Source organism: Pterocles gutturalis, unplaced genomic scaffold (genome assembly GCF_000699245.1).
Source record: "Pterocles gutturalis isolate BGI_N339 unplaced genomic scaffold, ASM69924v1 scaffold26397, whole genome shotgun sequence".
NCBI classification, from domain to species: domain Eukaryota; kingdom Metazoa; phylum Chordata; class Aves; order Pterocliformes; family Pteroclidae; genus Pterocles; species Pterocles gutturalis.
The window spans coordinates 12,696-38,829 of NW_010108790.1; the positions used below are offsets into that span (position 1 = coordinate 12,696).

Consider the following 26,134-nt stretch of genomic DNA (forward strand, 5'->3'; position numbering starts at 1 on the left):
GATGCAGGCAGGAGCAGGGATGCAGGCAGCACATCAGTGAGGCTGCACCGCCCTCTCGAGGCTCCAGCCCCCATTGCAGCCCCGGGGAAGGGCAGGGACCAGCACGGGAATGGGGAGGCTGGGGGGACTGGTACCTTCTGGTGCACAAATTGGGAATTCTGTAATATTCCCCCATGGAAACCCAGCGACAGGCACCTGCTGCGGTTCTGCAAGCGCCTGGACTTCTTCTCTGACCATTTCGGAGGTGTCCTGTTGGAAAAAATCCATAGCATTCCTCCCCATCTCAGGAAACGTGTGCATCAACCTGTCCCAACCAGCGACAAGTCAAGGAGGCAAGCTCAGCTTTAATTAAGAAGTCATTAAACTTTCAACATAAAAGCTAAGGAAAAAGCCAGTCTTTCTGGTGCAGATGATATAAAAATGAAAGCTGGTGCCTAGGTTCATCTAAAGTCGATGAAAAAGCAGCTGCTCATTTCCTGGAGGTGTGTTTTAGCAGAGAATTTTAGCACCCCCAGAAGAATATTGCGTGATTTTAAAGCAGCATCTGCCTCAAAAGGTACGCGGTGTGAAAGACGATGCGGTTCCAAAACAATTGTGATTTTTGGAAAGCGGCTGGCAAAGTTGTTATCGTGCACAAGCGGGGGGTCAGAGCCCAGGGTGCCGCGAATTTTCAGAATTCTCCAGGTAAAATGGGTCCTTCCCTAAAATGAGACAGTACTGCGGCACAGGAGAAGTCACTCACAGCCCTGCTGGTGAACTCTCTGCTCAGTAATTACACCATTACAAGAAGTACAAACTGGTTTTACATTCAACTAATTATCAATGTGTTTTCACTCATCTTCACCCTACTTTCCGAGTTTTATGTTTCAAACCCTTAATTTCTGTTCTGAAAAGTTCCCAGGCAGTGCACCGCACGCACATTCCCACAGAGGAATCTTCACGAAATCCATCAAATAACAAAAATTTTTGGGGAACATCGTTTTTTTTTACATTCATCTTGATTCCCAGCCCGCACCCATCCCAGGAAACCCTGCAGTAAGATCCCATCTTCTCTGCTCTCCCTCTCGTGACCAGTATTGCACGGACAGAAAAAGAGACTCCGGAGGCAATGGAAAACTTCTCCCACCATGGGCTGCATTCTAACCTTGGAACTACTCTGACCTGCCAGGCAATTTAGTCTTTTTAAGTCTCCAGGGAAGTTAAGCAAAAACCCTGCCCATTTTTCTGATTGTTTCTGAGTTTTTCAGACCCACCTGACTTCGCAGAACGCTTTAGGGCATCTCAAAACGTGCTAACCGCTTTGTCCAGGCAGACAGAAACAAGATGGAGTTTTGGCACCTGCTGCATTCTGCACCAAGGACACTTTATCTTTACAGTCTCGCTTTGACCTCAAAGCAGAGCTCTGTGAAGTCATGCCGGCTACTTATTTTTAGCAGCTTTCTTTCTCAGAGGAGATATGCAGTTGTACTTCACCTCGGCTGAAAAATCCACAACTGCTCCTGGGTTCAGACAGATGTCCCGAGGCAGTGCTGCCGGCAAAGATAGAGCTCACTGATACGCGCTTTTCCCAGCCCACCCCGCCTCTGGCCAAGGCAACGCTGAGATATGAGGAGGGACATTCTTTGCTTACTCCATCTACAAAGTTTTCAAGTGCTTGGAATATAATCATTTATTTCTCTTTACAGTGATGACGGAAGAATGTACAGGTGTTCTCTCACCCTTAGGTATAAAAATCTGTTTATATACAGAGTCACAATAATCTTTAATTGGGAGATTTTTCTGTTCTCCTGATTCATCCTTACGAAAAACCACAGGAAAAACAAATATTTAGTCAGGCAACATAATTCCAGTACGTCTTGCAACCTGGCATCAAAAGCTCAGCTTTAGATTAAGGGTAACGTTCGATACTTAAAAAAGGACTTTAGGTCATAGGACACAAAATAAAGTTGCTTTTCAAATAAGATATATACATCAAAAATAGGAGTCTAAAAAAGGCATTGGTTTTAATGCTATTAGAAAGCTATATAAATGTGCATGGGTCCATTTCTTCTTACAACGAAAGACCGACGGAGAAAGTGCCTCTGTCTTTTAGGAAGTTCTTCCTGGGACAAGTCAGTTTAAAGTACCTGCAAAAGAGAAAGAAATACACCTTTAGGAAAAGCAAGGGCTGATGGTTGCATCTATTAGAACGACTTGTCGGAGCAGTTAGAGCTGTGTTTTGGTTCTGTATTCAGAGCACGGCATAAATAGTTCATAAGTGGGCAACAATAAATTAATACGAGTAGCTACTTGGTTGTTACAAGTCCCACAGGTGCCTCGTTCCTTTTTCATGAAGCACAATGTGCGTTTAACATCCTGCACCACACACCCTGGCGCATCACCAGGCTTCTGCAGTGCTTCGTTCCGGCCCTAAAGCACTTTCTGAATTCTTGGGTTTTTTAAATACAGCATAACGTGTATATGAAAAGTTTCTTAATATAAAATTATTGTACTGGAATGTTAGTCTGTGTAAAGGAAAAAAAAAAAACCAAACTTGCATCTTTTAAGCTTTTTTAACTAATCCACTTGCTCAAAAATCTTGCTCAAGTCTGTAATTAAAGCCGCCAGGGAAAAAAAAGTCATTTTATAGAACATAGCCAACACATGGACGTTTACATGTACACTGGCTACCTACGTGTAAACAGTTCACAAGCTGATGAGACTCAAGGTCTACTGATCCAGCTGATTTCTGGAGAGAGCCACAGTACCGGCGCAAAAATTAATTAATTTATGACTCCATTACTAAACAATTATTTTATGCTGAACTCAAAAATTCAAACTGACAATTTGATTCTAAAATAGCACAGGTTTGAGATGTCACACCTTAAAACAACGTTCTTTTTGACTTCCTTTAAAGTTAGCCATAATTAGACTTTTACAGAACTACTCAGGGATTAAGAGTGTAATAGTAAATAGCTCTAACTTAATGTAATTCAAAGATGCCAGCAGCCTGGAAAACATCAAGAGTCCTTTAAAATTACACAACCACCTTGTAGTTACTACAGCTTCTGCTAACTCCTTATGAAAAGGTCAGATCTCAGAGCTGTGCACTTTCATGAACGAGCACTATGAGCTCAATGGAAATGAGAGAATGAATCGCCATTCTTCTGCAGAGGATTAAACAAAAATATTTTTTAAGAGTGTGTTTGGCAAATCAACAGATCAGTACTGTAAGACGCATGAGATAAAAGAAAGTGTGATACACCGCTGTCCACTGAAAGCCTGACGAGTGATCCCCAGCAGCCGAGACAGGTAAACCTCAGAGCGTGCCTCCAGGAGATTTGACTCACCTGATTTATTTTTACGCTTCATCTCCATTGTCCATTTCTACGTCTATATCTTTTGTTGTATCAGCTGCCCGTGACAGAATGTCCGCCATTAGTGCTTCCTCCAGCTTTTTACGCACTTGCTGCACTCGCTCTTCTTGTTTTCTGAAGGGAGAGAAGGGAAGAAGGGACAGAAACATCAATCCTTCAAGTATAGTAGGAGGCTGGGAGCACAATACTTGCATAAATGATCACTCAGGACTGGTTTCTCAATTCTTATTTCAACTTAGAACAGAATATGATAGAATAGCTCCAGCTGGAAGGGATCTACGACAGCCATCTCATCCAACTGCCTGACCTCTCCAAGGCTTCCCAAAAGTTAAAGCAGATTATTAAGGGCATTGTCCAAATGCTTCTTAAAATACCAGCAGGCGTGGGGCATCAAAGTTCTATTGCCTTTGCACAATACACAGGCACATAGACAGTGCTCGGCACCAAAACCGAGAGCCCTCTGAGCCAGAAACCTCTCTGGTTTAGCGTGAAGGGTTTACTTTCCCTCATCCGGAAGGACTGAATGTGACATAGGATGTTCCACTCTCAGATTAGATACTTGGAAAGACAAAACAGAAATTTAACACAGCAGTATCCCACACGTTAGGGTAGATCACTGAAAATCACAGCAGGAGATTCCCGTCACGGGCGTTGTGAAGGAGATCTGAGGCAGTCACCCTCTTTCCCGGCGTAAGGAAGGGTGTGTACATCAGGATCCTTTACGGGATGGTGCGGCACTGAGCAGGTTTCTAAGCGCTCAAAGAAACAACGCCAGGCTCTGCTGAAACAAGGTTTGTTTCCCTGGGGAAAGTTAATTCCCAAATATTACCTCAAATATCAATATGAATTTAAGATATTTTGATTCAATGTTCAGTTTGGAAAACAAAAATTAAGCTTTCAAATGTTACCAGAAAACAAGAAGTCCTTTGAAGTTTTCCCAAGAGAACACAAATTTTGCATCAGACCCAGGGGTTATTTACGTGAAAATCCACTTGTCCTCCCAAGCTATTTTCCAAAAAAAAAATAAAATCTTTAAACAACACACATGCTTAAAAATGGCCAGAACTCAACAGAAGCAGGCCCAGGAAAACATTCCTTAGTGCCACAAGCTCCCTGTGGCTACTTCAATGGCAAGACAGATCCAAAGAACATGAAATGTTAGAAGAGCAGGGGTGATATCGACCACGCTCCACAGCCATCAGCAGCCTCCGAGGAGCACCAGCTACTCCATCCGACGGCTGCATCCGCTACCGGCACTCCCCAAGTGCTTCACGGGAGGCTGAGGTAGCAAAAGGAAGGGAAAAAAAAAAAAGAACAAGCTAGCAGTTCAGTACAAAACTTGTTTTCTATTTTCCAGCTGTTTTCTTTCTATCCTTGTTTTCTATCTTCACTACACAGCTTACTATCCCAGAGGTGTTAACTCACAACGCCTAGAGAGGGAGCGCTCACACCCCGGGGCAGAGAACCGAACAAAAACAAAGCTGCCTTAGCTTTTGCAGAACCTGTGACAAAGGAAAAATAAAAGTTAGAGTAGGAAATTCAGGATTTGTTAATGGAATTAAAATGACCCCAAGAGTACACATAAGCTGAAATATGATTTTTTAAAAAATTCAGTAATCAACATCTCACTCTTGGAATACATTGTGAACTGGCCAAAGATTATGGAAAATATAGCTGCAGTATATTTTATTTTTCCTTTTTTTGGCTTTAGAATTTTGACTTTAAGATGGTAGGATCTTTCCACAATCCACAGCCTACAAACTCCACTGCAACAGGTTTCAGTCTACAGTCAAGAGTCATTTACACCAGCTGATCCTTTCCCTCGCTTCCCGGTGGTTCCTTACTCAAGGCTGACTTAGGCTATGATGATAAATACAAACACTTAATGACAGCATTGTAAAGATATGAGAAATCATCAATCCTCCCTTTGTCAAAAAAGTCACAGGGTGTTTAGACAACCTTTACTTTTCCCCAGTGAGCTCCTTCCCAAATTTTCAGCCGGCTAGTTGATCCCTCCAGGGAGCAATCACCAAAAAATAATTCACAGCACTCCCAGTCCTGCAGAGTCTGTTCTTCTAGCAAACAGCATTTTAAAGTATTAAAAACATAGCTCTTCTTGTGGCATGAATATTATTTCTAAAGCACATGAATGTTTAAGAACCAACAGCAAAAAAATACTACTAATAAAAAGTGTTATTCATCTTTAACCCTAAGTAAAACTCCAGGACTTAGAGTATCTCCATTAAATTTGATTAATTTGACTTCTTACACGCTGCAGCTCCCCAGCTCCCCAACACCGTGCTGGCGACGGAGCTCCCACACGGCAGCAGCCCGTGCTGCTCCTCCTCACCTCTCCAGCTCCATCACTCGCTGCTCAGCACCTCCCTCGTGCTCTTTACAGCCTTCCTCCCAGACAGACACAATCCCCATCCTTTATTTTAAATAACATTGCCTTCAAAGGCAAGCTAAAATTAAAGACACGTTACTCCTAACACAGAAATCCACAAGATCCACAAAGAGATGTGTGATTCCACACTCCTGCACGCAACCAAACTCTGATACTGTGCCATTCTCCACTCTGATTTCTCCATCCATTTTTCTATATTGCCAAACTTATTGAGGCTCCATTTGATTTAGTTCCTTATGTGCTAGCACTGCAATATCTACTCTCTCATCAAAATAAAAAATTGTGTATAACTCTAGTAATAGCATTTACCTGCAGCAGAAACTGTACAAAGGTATCTTTACATTCAGGAGTGGTGTCAGATTAGATGGTAAAAATCCACAGAAGCAGCTTTTCCTTGTCTGAACACCAGCTCCACATCCCTGCGTGTCAGGAGGGAGGTAATACCCCTTTCCCCTGCTCTTCCAGCACATCCAAATACAGTATTTTTTTCTCTAACTGAGAACCATCACCGTGAGTGCTTACAGTAACATTTACTCTACAAAAAACACACTCCAGAGCTTCTCAGCAGCAGGGATTCCAGAAGTCTTTCTCTAACCACACCTGGGATGCGCTGCTGAAAGGAGAATTAATTACCAGTATGTTGACTGTATTTGATGTCTGATATTAAACGCAGGTTTAGGGGCATCTGCTAATTCCCCTGTATCATAAGTTTATCTCATAGCCAGGATTGCTAAGGATTATTTAGGTTTTTGCCTCCCTGCAACACCACATCATAAGGAGAGCTCAGGCTGTGGGAACATTCTCGATCTCTCATTTTCTTCCTTTGGCACATTATAGTGGCTTTCGTCTGTCACATGGGAAGTGAGATTTGTATGGGGTATTGAGGAATATGGAGAGAGACTACGCTGCAGCTGACTAGTTTGGATCAAGGTTCATAGAGCTTAAGACTGAGACACTCTTAAACTCCCATCAAACAAAGTTAGAGAGCATTAAACCTGAATTATCCTCCACTCCTGTCTCGTTGTTAAATACAAATTAGTTTCTGGACAGATTAACTACTGTGCAGAGCACGACACAGCCAGACATCCTACATTAATTGTTATGCTTTGGTAAATTGAACAGGTTATGGCTACCCATAAGAAAAAGCAGAAGTCCCATTACCATGTTATTTGAAAAGGACAATTGTCAAGATACCCGAGAAAGCTCAGGAACAAAACCTACTGGGTGATGGCAAGAGCTCAGCGAAGAACCTAGACTGAGCACGAGAAAGCGCTGTTGAAAACTGAAAGGTGGGATTTTCAGAGATGACTTACACGCTTTAGGAAAAGAAATCCCCTGAAAACAATAAGCTTTAGAAAATTCCACTAAAGAGAGAGACATCTGAGAAGAATGATAGACTGGACTACGAAGCAGAACAGAGCTGCGGGTCAAAAACCAATTTTATAATATATTGCAAAACTTCATCCACCTAAGCATAACCAGAAAAAACAACCCACTTAGTCATTATTTTCAGAAGATACCATTCCCCAGTTCATCCCAAAAGAGAGAAACGGATTAAAGCATTTCTCTAGCAGAGACACAAAGGATCTCACCCTCAGCCTTTCACGGAGATGGAGGCAACTCACCAGTGCAGTCGCAAAGAACATAACCAGATGTTAAAGCAAAGGAGCAGTCTCAAGATAAATACTCTCACAGACTCAGTTAACAGGGAATTCGAAAAGCCTGCCTCAGGAGACTAAGACTTGGGTGTAAAGACCAGCGGGAACCACACCACACTCACTTTACACACTTACCTTTCACAGGACTAGCATTCAGCAGCCCAGAACTATTCTGAAGGTGTACCCACAACTGAGAAAAATACAGATGCTTGTCTGTAGTGACAAGGAAGCACGGTTGCTTCTTAACCATGCATTTATTGGAGATTATTTAACGCTAAAATGCAAAATTTCCTTTTTGCATTTTACTCTGACAATGAAAGAGATTTACCTTCGTGATACGACCAGGAATACTTCAAGTTAAACATGAGTCAAGCCGACAGCTATTTTATTAGATGTAAACAAGTGCTATGATCTCCCTGAAGAATTTATAGTACAAAAGAATATACTCTGGCACCTGACTGGATATCCCCAATGGCGAACTTTTCCTCACCATTATGTATGTTCAGAAAGCAACTGTAGTGCTTTCCTTAGCGATAACAGGTGCTGTGTTCCGATAGCGCTTCTTCACGCAATGTGCTTTCTGGATGGTCTGAAAATGAAAGCCAGCTTCACAGAAACAGTATGAAAGGGTAAGGTTTAAGAATATTTAATCCTTTTGTTGTGAGCTGCCTACACAGTCACAGAGCAGAACAGACACCTAACTGGCAGCACATTCAGAGAGGCAGAGCTGCTCCAGTTCAGAATCTGTGTCCTTCCTGAGTCGCCAGTACTCTCTGACATCAAAGTAGAATCTGCTTTGTAAAATCCACAGAATGACTGATAAGACAAAAAAGGAATTTTGTTTCCAGTAATAAAAAGTTGTGAAACATGCTAAGAAAGTTTCTCATCCTGCCCTGTAACTTTCTGTAACAAAGCAAGAAGAGTTTACCTTCTGAAAGCATTTCAAGTTCGTGTTTAAGAAAATAAAGCAGAGTAAATCCCAAAGCAAAGGACTGGGAATAAAATAATTTTATACCTTAACATTAGCACTGCAGGAGCTTCAACTAGCCATCTGGGGATTAGAAAAGAACACACTAGTAGTGGACTTTGAGTGAATTCCACTAAGTGTCAAGATTCACGTTTGGTCCTCAGAACCAAACGTGAACCTAGAACTTAACCAAAAATCTGATACTAACAGCAATGTTCATCCCACGTGTTGATTGATGCTAAGCAATACTAAAAAAAATTGGGTGACAGGAGTGTGTCCTGTGTCATGCCATACTCTGGCAATTAGTCAATGCAACAAGAAATCTCTTTCTTCACTCAGTCCTTACCTTGAAATTCAGTGCTGAAGCCCCTGCTTTTAGTGCCCAAAAAAGGACGAGTCTTTCTTTGAAAACAACATCAACAGTGCAGCTGTTGAAAAACAAAATCTCTGCCCGTACATGAACAGATCTATCTGTGTGCTCTTTATATCGCATCCCAACCTCCCACTTAAAGAGAGTGTATCAGCCACAAATCTATGTGCTGTGGGGGAATATTCTTATTCTCCTGTGTTGAAATGACAACTGAGATCAACAAATTAACTCGACCAAACCAGAAATGGAAAGGAAAAAAGCCAATATCGACCATGACTACAGCTTAATGTTTAAGGTACTGTCTTGGGAAAGGAAATGTAGATTATGACTCATACCTTAGTGAATATTTTATATTACTATTTTGACCACAAAGAGAGAACCCAGGTTTTCATTTTTTCAAGCTACTGAACCAATCAACAGATACAAGCAAAATGTTCACACTTCTGTTCCCTTATCTCCAGGACTGCACTGAGCCAGGAAGGAATCTACTTTAACTGAATTTGCTTTTTGTTTTATTGAAGGCTTACCTAATGTCATCATCCGTGACAATGAAAGCTTTGCAGAGGGGTTGAGATGTATTGAGCCAGACGGCCGGGTTCTTCTCAACAGCAGCAGAGAGCTGCCCCGTGATGGGTGCCGTACTGGTGTGCAAAGCACTAGCGACAGCTGATAACAGGGTATCGTCGTTGTTACCCGGGCCAACTCCTGAAACAAAGATAACTGAATAGTTACCATTTGCATTTCATACGCAACTTCCAGTGGCACAGCTCTTCTCAGTTTGTAAGGGTTATGTACACTCATGATTACAATCAATCTTTAAATAAGGATTATCATATCATAAATTTATCAGTCACATATTGAAATATGTTCTTTGCAGCTTCATGGTATTAATCCACACCAGCCACAGGCTTTGCTTTAATGCTACAAGGTGTTAAATTAATTCTGGAAAATAAACACTGGAGATTTTTATAACTCATATTCCCAAGAAAATCTCCCAAGCAGTGGAACAGTGGAACAAAGTTTTTAATTCTGAACTATGACTTGAACACATTTTAGATCAACTTTCACCACTAAGAGTGCAGCTTTGAAGTGTGGTTTATATTAACAACAGAAATGAATGAAAAATAAACATTTTTCTGGAGACTGAGGTATTTTGTCAGCGAGAACATTTACAATTTGAAGTTTACTTAATCTGACCGTAAATTGAAAACTTGTTAAGATCATCAAAAACCCCGTCCTTTTTAAGCACAAGTAACTCTGTGGATTTGAAGCAACTGCAGTATGCGAACACAGTACCTTGAAGACCTTTAGGCAGCTCCATGGATTTTATGATTTGCTCACTGACATCCGATGCGCTGAGGCCTTGTAGCCTCTTCTCCCAGAAAAGCTGAAAAAGAGAAAACAAGATTGCTCATTAGAAATAATAATTAAAAAAACCCCTAAATCAGCTCATGGATATAAACAGCATTCATGATCACAACAGTATCAAAGCAACAAAAGACAGATAGTGCCTAGCAGCTTATAAATAATCAACCTAACGGTCACGCAAGCTACCAAAATCTGCTGATGGAGTTTTAGCCATCAGGAAGATGCTTGTACAGAATTATGCCATGTGTGGTGAGACACTGGAGACAGGTCAGCATCCTGGAGCAGTACAGCTGCACCAACACAAATGCTAACCAGCAGCTACGCCACTTCAGCCCTGTGCTGGCTTGATAACCTGGCCCCTTCCGATGCTGCATAGATCTCCTGACCTATCTGGAAATAGAATCAAACCTTTTCACTTTTAGGAAGATACATGAACTAAATTCATATTAATTTTGCTTTCTATTGCTTTGTTTATTAGGTGGGAACACACTTCCATTTCCCAAAGAAACTAATTTCTTAACCTAAGAGATTTTTGTTTAATGATATGGATTTCCTTACTCCTTCCTATCTTGCTGGTCTGAAGATTCATCCTGATGTTCTGAGCTGGAGACTAGCCACAACTCTTCTTTAAAATGAGCCTATCTATTTAGCAAGATAGTGATGAAAGCTAGTTAAAAAGTTGATTTCCATTCCACGGGAAGCTACATTTAACAAATAATAAGGAGGTAAGCAAGAACACAGCTATGCAACTCCCTGTGGAAAGGACATTCAGAAATAGTTTGATTTTTTCTGCAGGACATGGGGGAGGGAAAAAAAAATAAATCTTTCTTTTCATGCCTGAATAGAATAACTAGACAAGCAGTTATTCTCATTCCTAGGAAATTCTTTGTTGCAGCTAGGTATCCAAAAGCCTCCGTTTAAGATAGGGCTTTTGAATGTCACGTTCTGCTCTGAAATTGGAAGTGAAACAGCGAGAGCATCCTCTTTCATCTTCTGTGGAACTTTGTCATACGACATCAGAAGTGAAGCAGAAGAATCCCCTCCCTTGATGCTGGTCACGCTGCTGGTGATACAGCCCAGGACACGGTTGGCTTTCTGGACTGCGAGCGCACGTTGCCGGTTCATGTTGAGATTCTCATCTACTTTAGCATTAAGAGTATACTACTGACTGAAAATAAAACATGCAGTTTTGCTAAGAAAAATGCAATACTCTCCACAACGTGTCTGTACAGCTTTATGAACCAGTAGGCTGACTGATACCTGAATGATATTGAATTATATTTATGTTGCCTGAGAGATTACCATGTCATTTTATAGAGACCCAGTTACTTAAGCACTCTTCTCTGGACAATACATAGTCTATACAACCACCAACATCTCAGATAACTTCGAGGTCAGGTAGAAAAAAGCACTTGGCACTTAGACATACCTGTTAAACAAGACTGAATCAAAGCATACTCCTAGCACAAAATATCCAGCACCAGCTTCCAGCACCTTTATATGTAATTATTTGCAAATGACAATGACTGTGCTCCAAATTTTCATCTCCCCAGATCGCCACTGAGACTGCACAAGTCATTCTTACTAGTTTTTTTGCTCAGAAGTGAATCACATTCCTGGAGTTTGTTGTTCCCCAGCCCTTTATGGGTTCTTACGAGTCCCCTCTGAACCCCTGTATCCTTTCCTGGATCTTACTGAAGATTCTGAGCTGGAGCAGACCTGGACAAGTATTTTCCTATCAGCTGCACCAGGAACAAGCATTAAGGGACAGCGAAAGTGAGAGAACGAAGATGCTAACATAAATTCAAACAAAGTTTTTCTGTTACTCCACTTACATGATGAAGATGCGACCATTCCACAGCAATGGAAATATGCACTCAAGTAACTGAAAAAGATTATGTAAGTCTTGATGCGCAAAATATCACAGCCTTAAAAATAGCTTATATTATTTAACTTGCTCTCCTCCATCATAACCTTACATCACCTCACAAGCAGAGGTTTCCTGCTAAAACAGAGCGAGCTATTCCAGCTCTAGGCTTTTTTCAGCTTGAGCACGCTGGAGAGTGCTGCAATCCCTGAAGCACTGGGAAGGTTGATACGCTCCCATCTTCCTTCCTCCTGCTGAGAATGCACCAGTACAGCCAGAAAAGCAAGATTCCTGCCTCCAGAAAAGCAGCATTAGCAAACACAAGACCCTGTTATTCCATAAGAGAATCTAAAGGGACCGGGATAGGAAGGAAGGAGAGAAGAACTGGAGTTCAAGATTCGTCATTGTTATGATGAGGTATTTCATTACTAATCCAAAATGAATAACCATGCTGAGGATTCATCAGTCAGTTATGGGCATTCATCCTGTTGGAGCATGAAAAACGGTTCTATTTCAGTTTTGCTTGAAGTAGCGGTTAGGGAACATGCACTGAAAAGAGCTGAAAACCCAGATCCTTCATTTACCGCTGTGTGACCGTTCTAGGTTCAGAAAGACCCAGCAGCCGAGTGCTCCATTTCCTAGGGAACTAATCAATATGCATTATGCCAGAGGTGACCTCTTACGCAACAATCTCCTGCCAAGCAAGAAATATATCCCCCCTTAACACCCCTGGTTTTTTGTTTTGTTTTTTTTCCTGTGGCAGAGGAGGCAGCACAGGAATGCAATGCCAAGGTCCCCAGGGTGGAGCAGAATTTTCACTTCCTCCTTGTTCTGAAAATCCGTAACGGCAGAGCTGTACTACAGCTGTGCTTCTGAAGCTCTTTGTTTGGAGAATTATAAAATATTGTTTCCCCCATAATTGTTTCTTGTCCAAGAAAAGGTATTTGTGACTAATGGTGAACTATAATCTAACCTGTAATCTCTGTAAAAACACAATCTCCTAAACAACTATGATTTCTCAATCAGACAACAAAGAAATGATAGATTAGCCTCACTATTGCATGAACCACCAAATACAAATATTTTACAGGCTGCTCTTTTTCCTTAGATAGATAAAAGTCCATTTGCAGTTGCTCAAGCAATGGAAGCCTACAGGAAATTTTTGCTGGAGAGGAATCCATTCCAATTCTATTATTTTTAAAAGAAAAGCACATATGTTCTTAATGCTCAAACATTCTTGGACGGTGACTGATTTATACATAAATCAATCAATCAAGAATCCCAAATTTCACCTGCCATTCACTATTTAGAGACCATTGAAAATACTGTAGATGTCAAGAGGATGTACTTGAGTGGACACACAGAAGGACAATGATGAGTTGGTGAGTTCAGAGATGTGTTTACTGAGGTGGTTTCTTCTATTTAGTCAGCTACAGAAATCTGCTCTTAACTTACCCCAGCAGCAAGGAAAAGCTACCATCTAATCCAGAAGTATGATGGACGCAGCAAGATGCTCACAGATGCGTTATAAGCTGGTATGCAAGCTGATTAAAAGTTAGTCATGTCTACACAAAACACAGTTAACGTATCTATACTGTACTGCAGACACTGCCTACAATTTTGTTATGTTTTAAAATGTGTTTTAAAGGCTAAGCGAGACCAGAATGGGAACTGTAAAACTTCTTTCCTCTTTTTATATCCAGTTGCTGAGTTGCTAAGCTCTGCTGCACCCATAATTGTCAATCAAAATTTCAGTGTTCCTTTAGTTGCCTGGGAGAGGGAGATGAAACTTAATCTCTCTGGGTTCCTTCCATCCCTAATTTTTATATTAACCAAGAAGCTGCAGTTTTCCAACCCTATCTGATTGTAGATTCCAATCCTTTCATTGGATCCACAGGAAATAAAACCACATCTACTGACAAAATACAAAGTGCTAAGAGCTAAATACATCTTTCTTGTTAAGAACTGTTCACAAGAAGACACATATAAAATGACATCCTGCAATTTTTCTTGTAAATGAGGCTTTTTAGGCTGCATATATCTTATGCCAAAAAATTACCACGGCCAGTTTAGCTTGTCATATATAATCCTATTCAATAATCCATTACAACACAATCCACTGCAAATATATATGACAGTAGGCATAAAAGAGACTTTTGAATCAATTTTAGAGTACTTCTGCCCTACAGACAGATGATGGTATAAGGAAATACATCAGATACATCCTAACGTGTTTTTTAAAGGTGGTTGTCTGCCACAGAACTAGAGGAATCAGATCACCTAACACTGACTACCTGATTTTCTCCAAAAGAGAGACAGATGGCCTTCTTTTAAACACTCAGGGTACGTTCAAGGAACGTTCTTAGTCAAGTGTATCAGGAAGATACCAAGGTCAACATTTTGTAAATTCAGCGTTACGATTATCACTTACACAAACATCAGTTTTACATGCATGGTTTCAAATATCCCTACCACTGCAACCAACAGTACACAACAGAATTACACCATCAAATTAAATCAGCGGGGCCTCAGCTCTCTCAAAGCAATCCCTCAGGTACCGTATGTTCGGAGGGCTTCGTATTTACCTTGGTATTTAGCCTGAAAAAGGTCAATAAGTGTGGAACAGTGTGAACCAAGAAGATCTAACACATGAAGAGGAGGATAAACACAGGACATGGACTTGGACCTTTTTGAGACACCGAGTGTAGGTACAAAGGGCAGCGACCCATCAGAAAGAAGTCTGGTTTGCAGCACCATTCCATGTGATCCAGCTAGGTACAGAACACTTGTCAGGCAAGTAACTCAAGTTTAAGTGATCACACAAAAGATTTACTGCCTATAGTAGTTTCAAACAGTTACAGGACTTCCTCTCCTTCATATCGACTCTTCCCACTGAGGAATCCTCAAATCCAGATGCACAAGTGGAGCGTTAATGTGCCCTCAAGCACTGCTGCATCTCACGGCCTTTCGGCTAAACGAGAAGGAGGGAGGGATTTTAAGACAATACTCAACACCACCCACGAAGAAGATGACAGATGCAGTTGCATGATTTTTTCGGTTCATCAGTAATTCCAGTTTCAATTTCAGCAATGCTAGTTTGGCTTTTTAAAATCAAACCATTACTCTTCTATTCATCAAGAATGGATCATTGAAACTCACTTGGAAGCAGCAAGGAGAGGAGAGGAGGCTAAAACAAGGGGGTTTAAGGGGTTTTTTCCTTTTCTTTCCTTGCAGGGCACACTAGCAATCTTTCAGGATTCCTCTTCTTACATTGGTTTATCAGTGGACTCTGTGAGAGGAAAAAAAACCCAGACTACAGAAAGAGTAAGAAAACCTGTCTTAAGTGAGCATATGGAGAGTCAAAATATTTGCAGCAGGCTGATGCTTCAAAAAGAGATGTTAAAGCGCTTTGAAGAAAACTGCGACTGAGGCCACCAGACTTGCTATTTAGGAGTTTACAGATAACCCATTTGACTAGATATGAAGAATTTGAGAAATCTCTGTGGATTGACTGTTACTGGTATCCGAACAAAACCCACTTAGAGGAAGAAGACTGATAGTTAAGAAGAGAGAAGCCTAGCGAGTACCAGAAGAGCCTTCAGAGCATGGATGCGTACACACACATCTCAAGTTCTGACACCACTTCCACGATTCTCCAGAACATTTCCATTTTTTCTTGGGTAAAGTTCTCCACTCAGTGATCTACAAAACCTTTAAGAACGGCTTTGAAAGCTTTAAGATGCTGCCTCACAGAGCTGTTGCTTGGCAAAGGCTTAGATAACCTTGTGACGCTTCCTGTGTGCAATCAGATAGCTTGCTGAATATATGGAACCAGCAGTTGCCAAAAAGATCAGTGGCTCTAATTGACAGATTTACCTATACAAAGATCATAGGCAAGCTGTTATTAGTTTCTTTCCAAGAACTACCAGAGGGTTTGCTGCTTAAAGAAGACTTGCTGCCAAACAGCTTCCCTGCCAACACCAATAGGCATGTCTTCTCACTCTCAGGTCATGAAAAAAGTACTGACTGCCAAAGGAACTACAGTACTCCTTTATTTTCATGCCTGAAAAAGGAGGCAGGCCAAAGATAAATTTCAAGGAATTCTGGTTAGACTGTCTTTTAAAGAGGGAGATACAGTAGATATAAGCAGATAAAGCTTTCAGAGATGGATATCTAGAACGACAGAGGAAAGGATCCTTTGAGGGATTTGGGCCAAGGATTGAAGGAACAGGGAGGAATGACACTGGAAGTGGTAAATGAATAAGCTGTATACACAAACAGGCAATATAGTCAGTGTTTCAGCATTCACTTGAATATCCAACACTGACATATTTACAGTCTACGTACAGCAAAGTTTGCACACCTGAGTATGATGGAAGGAGAAGACAGTGATACATGTAGGGATTATTTATGTAATGAAAAAATAGGCTTTATCTGGAGGGGAAGAGAATGACAATACATTTGCAAAGTTGCACTTGTCCAATAACTGTATCCCAAGTGACAGGTGTTCTACATGGTGCAGGCTTTATTAAGAATAAACTTTCCCAGCACCTTCAGCCCTCACCCTGGCTTCTCTTCTTTATCTCAACAGATGAAGAATCATTGCTTCTTGAAAACCAAGCAAAGGTTGTATTGACTAATACTTTGGCTCCAGGTAGCAAGTAAAACATCAGAATTAGTCGCGTGCTATGTTCAAACAAGACATGCATGTGCACGCACCTACGTATGTATGTCTGAAGGGTGCACACATGATCAATGACTGGACTGCCTCCATACTTTTAGTTACTAATACCCAAGAAATATTGATAATTGTACAATGGAAATCTGTGTGTAAAGAAACCAGATCAATGGAAATTGTTTATGAAAGCTGTCAATTTGCTTAAGTAACTGACAGCTACCTACATTAAATGGCTTTGTTCCACATTTTGTAATGAAAATTTTACTGAAAACTCACTCAAATTTTTATAAAAACAACTGTAGCAATATATTCTCTCCGTTGCCCAAGTCTCCTACCTATGTCAATCACCACCGCTCAGAACCAAGACAAACCAGAACATAGCTCAAGGCAGCATTCTAGCTTGGAGAAAAACAAGAGCAAGACACAGGAAGATTAACTATTCCACAGTCAATGCAAACAGAACTAGCATGTTTTCCAAATGAAATATGTCAATACAGAATAAGAATAGTGTCCTCTCCCAAAGATGCACTGTTGCAAGCAAGGAGAAAGGAACTTGACTGAAAAAGAATGCTGACACAGTGGTCACCAGAGGATGACTTCTTGAAGGTCTTGCTGTAGGCTTGAAACATTAGAACCTATTTTAATTTTAAGGAGGCAAAGAGTAAACTTGAGTAGGTTTAGAAATAGCCTATTCTGCAAATATTTACTGCACAGTCATTCCCAGAAGACAAGGGATGCATTTCCACAGATTTCGGTCACTACAAATTTGAAGAAAAGATCCTGGAAGAAAGAAAATTGTGAGAAAACAGGCAAGCATGAAAGGGTTTGGAATCCATCAAGATATGAACTGCCAGACATCCATTTCTCTTGCCACAAAGGTGACACGACTTTCGTACGCTTTGGTGATTAGCAGTGGTTCGGCAGACATGACCAAAAGGAAATCGCTGCCACACAAAGTGTAGTAGTTCAAAAGGAAAACCCAAAGCATGTGAAGAGAATCAACAGACACATGCAATTATGCATCTTTTAGATCTGAACGTGATACACTTACATGGCCCCTGTTGAACTTCATGGGACCAACAGTGAGGTTAGCTGAGGCCTTCAAATCTTGCTAAAAGACATCTCAACGAGATGATCCAATACGGCTCGATATTTCTTCTTTTTCTTTCTCACCTGAATTTAGAGGATGCAGAGTCTAAATTCCTTATGTTATTTCTTACAAGAACAGCATTCAAGATGTTTCAAAGTGCAACATTAGAGACAGCTTGAGTTTCAAGAGAAACGTTGTTAGAAGTTAGTGACATAGAAGTGGACAAACATTTGAACATGCCTCTGCATTGTCTTCTCATCCCTGCACTCCTAAAATAGAATAAGGACTTTCTACTTGACAGTGGTAATGCTACGACTCAAAAAATACAAGTCAGACTTAAAAACAATACCTCAATCCAATATACACGACATTACCCAGCTGATCATTTGTTCATTAACTAGATTTCATTTCTCCTCAGCTCCCTCCTCCCCATAAAACACAAAACCAAAAAAGCATCGCGTGACCAGGCGATCTGACATTGACGTAAAGAAAAGCAGCTCAGGGAGAACTCGTATAAGGTGAGTTTATGTTACTGTGCTCTGTATTCATAGTAATAGTAGTAGAGTGAAAGAGAGGGATTTAAAATACACATTTTTATTGATTTTGCACAAAGTTCTTCCATATAAAAGAGAGAGATTACTTCCTGACGAGAATGGTGTATTTTATAGACACTTCTATTTAGAAACTGAACACGAAAATTTTTTTTATATTTGATGTCCAATTGTGACAGTATAGGATATATCTGAATTTCAAAAGGAATGCAGTAATCAAATATGAATGAAGTTTTGGATTAAGAAAAATTGATCTCCATATGAACTGCCTGTTATTTCGGTATTTTTTTTTAAATGTACGTATTACACATATTTTTATCTGCAAGATATGAATTCTCATCTGTAATTGAAGCACAGCTGAAAACAAGCACATTTTCAAGCTTGTTTCAACTTTCTGAGCAGTAACAATGGCAATAAATTAATTCCTACCTGTCGTGGCTGCTCCGTCACTCGCTGCGGATCAGATCGTACTTTGTTACTAGGATGGTTTGTAACTTTGGTGACCGGTTGTTTGAAAATTGATGCAGTTTGTCTGATCGGTAGAGTTGTATTTAAGTCTGGTTTTCCCTGTTTAAAAAAAAAAAAAAAAAAAAAAAAAAAAAAAAAAAAGAAAAAGAAAAAAGTGAATTAACAAAAATTATACAGAAAAAATTACACAAAGTAACGTTGGATTCACCTTCTTATACCAATATGGAAAAGAAGGAGGATTTTTTTGGAGGAAATATTTCCCTTAAATAGTGTACTTAACTAACCTTTGCAGTCACCCATTTTAAAGAAAAAAAAAAATAACACTTATCCCAACTATCCTAGTTGCTCCATTGCCAGAATGTCCTGTATTTTAGCACACCTCTGTTATGGCAAGGTGGGTGGCAGACGAGGAAGGGAGTGAGAAGTCATCCTTCCTGTACACATACAGTGGATAATCTATAAACTAGCAATAAAGGGAATATCACCTCTGCACTCCACAGAAAGTAATTTTCATTGTGAAGACCATTCTACAGGCAAGCCACTTAATCCCAAAACACATCCTCACACAGTACAGTGGTTATTCTATCGGCTTCTCCTATCCATCTATTTGAGTCATCTGTTGGGTGGGGGGACAGGCAAGGCAGGATCCTCTTTCTGTAGCCTGTCCAGGATGACACAGAGCTATTAGATCCTTCTTGGTAGAAAAAATAAGGAATTCCTCCATGAAATTCTAAGGAATGGAACTGTTAGGAAGGAGCAACAGAATAACGCTTCATATTCATGAAGAAATCTCAACATAACCTAAATGAAAGGATGGTTTGAAATTTTCAGGCCTCAATCTTTCATGCAGATGGCAAAGAAAGTGATTTCTTGAGGGTGCTATGCATATTCGTAGCTATTCAACAGCACGACTCCATCCATGCACTCGTTTATAATTCAGTGTGATAGCATTTTGGGAATCCTTGCTTAGTACTGACTTGCTCATCCTCTCACAGAAGCCAAAACAATTTTCCAGACTGCACTAGAACACACAGGTGAATTCTGAAGGAGTTCTAGATATCTCTTATTTTCAATGGAAGCAATTCCTACCACTCCTTTAAATAAACCTTGTTATTTTGTAGGTCCCCTTGCTTCATCGTTTCCAGGTAGCACTTAGCTCATTAAAATACAATAAGGCTAAACCCACAAACTCCAATGGAAGTTTTCCTCAGAAATTCAGGCATTTATCTGGTTTATAAACTTACAGCAACAAACTAACCCATCTCCACGTCTTGCAATATCACTGCTTTCAAACGGGAAAAGCAGCGTACGTTCAGAGATCTCCCCCTCCAGCTCCATCCCTACCACGCTGTTGATTATTGCCTAACTGGGACCAGGGTTTCCATGGCCAGAGCATGAGTACTTCTGCCTGATTACACTTAATAGTTTTAACTAACCAGATAAATTACCATTCAATTAGCACAGAAGTCCTGGGATCTTTTTATACAAAAAAAGAGAATCTAAGCTTATAAATAAATCCAGACATCAATCTGCTCCTAATGTTTCACCCGGGTAGTCCCAGTCCACCAGAAAAATATTTTCAGATGCTTTGCTTTTAACACGTGCTTTGCATGGTGGATGCTGGGCTCTATTTTTTTCCCTACTGATGATAACAGTAAGTCTAATGTTAGACATTTTCATACATATTTCATAATTGTAGCATCTCTGATGAGCACAAAATCACCAACCAGAGCCAGACAGTAATTGCATACGCTCAAATTTACAGAAAGTATTTAGACAATGAACTTTCCTCATGCCACATAACTTAATTCACAGCAGAACCTTGACAGACCTTGCCTTTCCTACGAGCTTCTCCGAGCTTCGAATTCCCTGATCTTGTGACATCAAGTTCAAAGTAGTAGTTGAAGCTTTGAAGTCCATGCCCCCAGGGCATTCTGTGCCATAGCATCAGCACTAGTGGTAAAATAGCTATTAAAACTGACAAAACCAACGCTATTACAGAGCCACCTGCCATGTGTGGGATAAATCTGGTTTAGCAAACATTTCTAGAAGAAAGGTCTTGGTTTCAAGTTCATGAAAAATATTGACAGGTTGCTCTTAGCCTGTAATGTGACTTAAAGAGAAGTTAAAAAAATAAATCCATTAAAGTTAGAAAAATAAAAAGGGAGATTCCTCCAGGCAGTGTGAGAAATTAAGAAAATTAATCTATATTAATGATACATTCCCCAGAATGAAGCAGAACCCTGGTGAGTTATAAATTATGCAGGAAATACAGGTTCAAGGGGTACATGTGCTAAATACTTTTAGTCAAGGCTACATACCAGAAAACGGTCATTAGGATAAACTGTTTAAACTAAGAACAGATCAATTCCTAAGTACTGTAATTACCATCTTACTACCTTCCCACTTAATTTCCTTCCTAATCACAGTCTCTCATTTGTGGCACCAAGTTTTGAACAACAGAAATTAACTCTTTAGTACAGATACTTGTTAAGCTCCCCCATCTCCAGCACCTGCTGATCTTCAGATATACAGGGAAAAAAAATATCACACGTCAACAGGAGGTGATTGATACTCAGAGAAACTCTTTTTCACAACAAATCATAAGCCAGCCATATATAAAGACTTATTAATGACAAAGGAAAAGCTTCAGGCACATCCTAATAGAAATAAGCAACAAAGATCCTCCCAACCAAAAGAATTTCAGCCCACTGCCTTTCCAGAGACATATATTTCCAGCAGCATCAACATGCCCCAGACATAGAAACATTTTTAAAACTCATCAATGTATTTCCAGGCCTTTCAAATCCTTTAACCTAAGAAGTCACTTCTAACCAGACAGCATGTTTAACCACTAGTCTCTACTTTTTTTTTTAATAGAAAGAATCAATAACCATGTTTTTATAAGCACAGCAGTATGCTGTATCTACCGGGTTTATATTCAATTAAATTCCTTACTTCATTGTCTCTTCAAAAGCACTTCAAAGAAATAAAATAGCGTAATTTGCAAGCGAAATGTAAAAATGGTTACACAGAAAACAATGGCAAGATTAGTACAGGCTGAAGCAAAACTCCTCCCGTGGCTCTACCGTAAATAAACCTACCAAACACAGGCCTTTAGTGCCAACACCGAAAGGTCAGGAAGAAAGCACAATGCTGAGACTGGAGAGAAGTATTTTGCTAGAAGAATATTTCCATGTCATTTACACTGTTGTACATTCACATCACAAAATGAAGAGCAGCCATTAGCAGACAGCATCCTGCATTCCCTTTCAAGCCAAGTGGCACTAGTATGTCAGTCTGGACATTGAGTTCTATTCTGCTAACGATGAGAATCTCAAAAATTAGACATATGGCAAGAGAGCATTTCCATCCCCAGCTGCATAAATCTAACCGCCCGGACAAGTCCGAGAAAGAAGACTGAAGTATATTTTCATATTCCTTCTTGAAACATAAAGGCAGCCAAAGAATTTTAAAACATTTGTGGTAAATTGTTTGTACAAAAACAAACAAGCCATAAAATATGAGCAAGTTTACATACAAACTTGCCTTTGCAAGTCTGTCTTTGATGGCCCCCCAGCAGCACAGCTGCAAGGCGGACTAGGAGACGACCACAACCGATCTCTTAACAGTGTCTGTGGAACAAAACTTCAGGAATAAGTTGAGATCTCATTTTTAACTATCACAGGAATACTGCAGAAGTTCTTGAAAGCTCACGAGTTACAGATTCAGTCACTTAGAAATAATAAACAGAATTTAGCTTAAAAAAAAAAAAGCATTTTTTTCTAATCTTGTATTTAATAGAGGTGCTGTGAGCAACATTCAAGTCATCTAAGATCAGAGGAATACAAAGTGCGCACTGACTCATCTAAACTTTACATACCAAATCTTGTAATTCCTGCTCATGCAAAAAGCCTAACCAAAACCCTTCCCTGGACTATCCCCAAATGTTATATTATCTGAAAGCCTCACATCTGTGGGAATAAAATATTAAATAATTTGAACACATGCCTTAAATAAAAAAAGAAATCAGTATGAAATGTGTGGTTCACGCTTTACAAATGGCAGATGAAAAAGAAAACCGTCAGTGCACAAGACATAGCTATAACCTGTTAGGTATTCTCATACTCTACTGAAAGTTATGAAATCCTAAAGAATAAAATTTTAAAAAGAAAACGTTGCAGGTTGCTACAGAAATCCCTGCAAACTCTTGTACGAGGTTTCTAAAGTTTGTCCATGAACATATTATTACCATCTGGGAGTCAGCAAAATTTACTTGTCACGTCCCTGTGTGCTACATCAGTCATTTCACTACTGTAGGCTTCAGACTTTTATTTTGAATCTACCAAACACATTTTCTTCAGTATTCCAAAGGATACACTGTTGTACAAAAATAGACAGTGAGAGAACAATCAGATCAACTGAGAAAGGCCCAAGATTAACCAGAAAATCACCTGGCCTTGTTCATCTACGTAGCTGTACACAGACGTCCAGATTTGTGCAGATAAACACATCTGCCTCAGAAAACAAGCTTCTCGGCACATTGTGCACACATTAAAGATGTGAAACGATTTCATCTCAGAACAGGAAGATGAACATAGCAATTTGAAGCCTTGCACAGAGGAATTTCTTGGTGTTAAGAGTCCTAACTTTCCCCATTTAGAAGAACAGCGTTCAGGTAGATGACTAGCATTGAGGTTCTTAAGTCCCAAGCCAACTCCTGAATTACTCAAACTTTGTGTTCATACTTAACCTCACCTTGATATTTTATTGGTAGTAGCAGAGTATTCCTTCTATTTATAAATTTATGTCTCTACCACTACCAAAAATTAAACATACATGTACATCTTAGTAAGCGGACTGCTTTAAGCAGAAAATAAATTGCTAAATGAACTACAGGAAAGGAAATTCTTAGGATATCCTTAAACACAGTAGTTACTAACAAACCTTATTTTGATTGAGAGAATCATTCCTTAGTCTCTGTTTGTTCTTCTGCAATTTACTGGGCATCATCTTTCCCGTTCTGAAGTCAAAACTGCTGAGATCAACAGTGTTCCCCAGGTATCTTGCCAACTGAGGCTTGCTTCTGAACTTCTTACCACTTGGACTAAAAAGAAGAAAACACTTTAGTATGTTTTGTTGTACAAGAGGATACAACCTTGACTTCTTAATAACAGGTTTTATACCTTGTTAAATAGCTAAAAAGTTTCCATTATCTTTATTCCATGTGGCATGTTCACTGATGTGTTGATTAGCGATGGTATAACTACCCAACCCCTGCATATCCTCTCCCCGTCCTTTGCACAGGATTTAATTTATATGGCAGGCGGTTAGATGCCAGGTTACGCTACGCTTTGGGAGGCCAAGAGCAGGACCCTCTCTGCAGAAAGGTAAAGACCCTATGCAGGGTTTAAACTAATTTCTAGCTAAGGGCATCCTAGACTCAACAGCAACCCTTCTCAGCTGTCACAGAGCAGGGCACTAAACAGATGCGCAGGGCTAGGATTGAGGTGACATCTCTCAGCTCTTCAGTCACCACAGCTGGTGAGCAAAGCCAGGTCAGTCACTGAGCAACAAGCAAGCAAGCAGCAAGCGAGATGATGCAGAACACAAAACAAGTCCAAAGCTGCCACTGTGTGTATAGATACCACCACACTAAATCAAATCAGATGTAGGGAAGTTATTGAAATCATCTTCATTTGGAATTACGGAATTTTTTTTACCCCAAATCCCCAGCTGATGTTTTTTGAGTAACATCAGCAAATATCCAATTTCTAGTTATCTTAAGGAAATGGTTATTTCTACCAGAACTTTCTGTCCCCGCATCTCTACTTTGTTCTCAAGCATCCTGACACTGTGCACGCTGTCTGCACTGAACACACATTCATCTGTGGATATTTCCACCAACCTCACCAAGGATTCCTGCAGACTTACTGACCTGTCCTGTGTGCAAGTCATTACCAACAAGCATCTTAACGCCAAGAAACTATATAGTTCCTTTCACTGTCAGGGACAACGGTGCTGTCCCCAGACTGAAAAGCTCATCAGAAAATCAAGCATCAGGAACTGTCTTCCTGCTACTGAAACCCAAAATGTTAATTGAACTCCGAGAGTTTTTCACACCACTTCCTTTCTGCAGAGAACTACTGAAGATTTTTGTTTTCTTCACTTTTGCAAAGTGTTTAGGTTTTTTTTTAAATTAAAAACACCTTGAGGCAAGAACTTCTCCACACAAGAATAAAGTATTGAATTCTGGGAAAAATAGCTAATTAAGCCAAACACTTTTCAAAGTCATTTAAATGAATCCAGAAATATGGAAAGACATCACTAACAAGAGGTAAAGGGTGGGAGAAAAAGACTTAAAACAGATCACAATCTCAAGCTAACCGCCTCAAGGATGGGCGTGGGAAGGAAAAAAAACCCCACCACACATACGTACACACACATCCCACCACAAAACTCCCTTCTACTTCTCGTAAACCAAGCACTGAAGCGATGCTATAAGCCAAACTAAACACAACACCAGTTTTATTTTAGATACTGCAGATTAACACCCTGGCTTGTTAACAGTAAGAAAAAATTGTGCACTGAAGGTCAGAGACAGAGCAAGTCTTTTGCGGGGCAAGTAAGTTTGCTGTTAAAATTATCTGTCTCATTATCTTTCATTCTTATTCAGGCATCTGTAAGAAAAGTTCAGGATAAAACCTTGTCAAGAGTTGCTGGCTGCCTGTCCCTGTTTCCTACCAGAGTGGAGCGGCTGAATTTACTGAACAAAGCATCCTGTTAGGAACTGCCTTCCCAGCTTTCCTAATGAACACAAAACACCGAGTGAAAAGGAGAAAACAATGACTATGAGCAAACCCTGAAGCTGGTCATAATATTCCCTCTTCCAGACACATTTTTTTTTAATTAAAACCTGTACACACTCCATCATTTCAGCCCATAGCTAAGTAACTACTAAAAGGATACAGAAATCGCCATCCTACCTCACCTAGCTTTGGTGCTAAAGAGGAGACAGCCTGTCTTTCATTTTTCCCATTTCACCAGCATCTATGGTTCTAGAAGAAGCTACCAGGCTGTCATCAAGACCATACTCATTTTACTAGCTTTCCTCTTCAGGTTCCTCGGAGAGAAATGCTTCACGTACACCTCAAAGGAATCCAAACTTCCAGCGGTGAGCACTTATCAGCCTAGCTTCACTAAAAGTTCTTCCTTTAGAACCCTGAAAACAGAGTTCACAAGTAAAAGCAAACTTTATAATTGCATTCAGCATTCTTAAATTCTATTATTTATACATTTAACACTTCAGCGGGTCTTGTTTGTCAGTTTTGTTCAGGAATCCAACAGGGAACCA

General features: G+C 40.1%; 1 protein-coding gene across 1 annotated transcript; it reads right to left on the reverse strand.

Moving 5' to 3' along the window:
• Positions 1 to 3,340: 3,340 nt before the first annotated feature.
• LOC104461245 (methyl-CpG-binding domain protein 2) lies at positions 3,341 to 23,886 on the reverse strand. The gene is made up of 5 exons (XM_010072763.1): positions 23,728 to 23,886; positions 18,742 to 18,879; positions 10,055 to 10,145; positions 9,286 to 9,463; positions 3,341 to 3,470 (listed from the first exon to the last, which is right to left on the reverse strand). The coding sequence occupies exons 1-5, from the start codon at positions 23,791 to 23,793 to the stop codon at positions 3,341 to 3,343; spliced, it is 603 nt and encodes a 200-aa protein (XP_010071065.1). The 5' UTR covers positions 23,794 to 23,886.
• Between the last annotated feature and the right edge of the window lie 2,248 nt (positions 23,887 to 26,134).

What these genes read in the sequence shown, in the direction of transcription:
- LOC104461245 (XM_010072763.1), bottom strand. Translation starts at nt 23,793, where the DNA reads ATGATGCCCAGTAAATTGCAGAAGAACAAACAGAGACTAAGGAATGAT. An exon ending in TGACGGAGCAGCCACGACAG is followed by an intron (nt 10,146 to 18,741) that starts GTAGGAATTAAT and finishes TCTCTTTTTCAG; the next exon opens with CTTTTCTGGGAGAAGAGGCT. An exon ending in GTCACGGATGATGACATTAG is followed by an intron (nt 3,471 to 9,285) that starts GTAAGCCTTCAA and finishes CTCTCCCTTCAG; the next exon opens with AAAACAAGAAGAGCGAGTGC.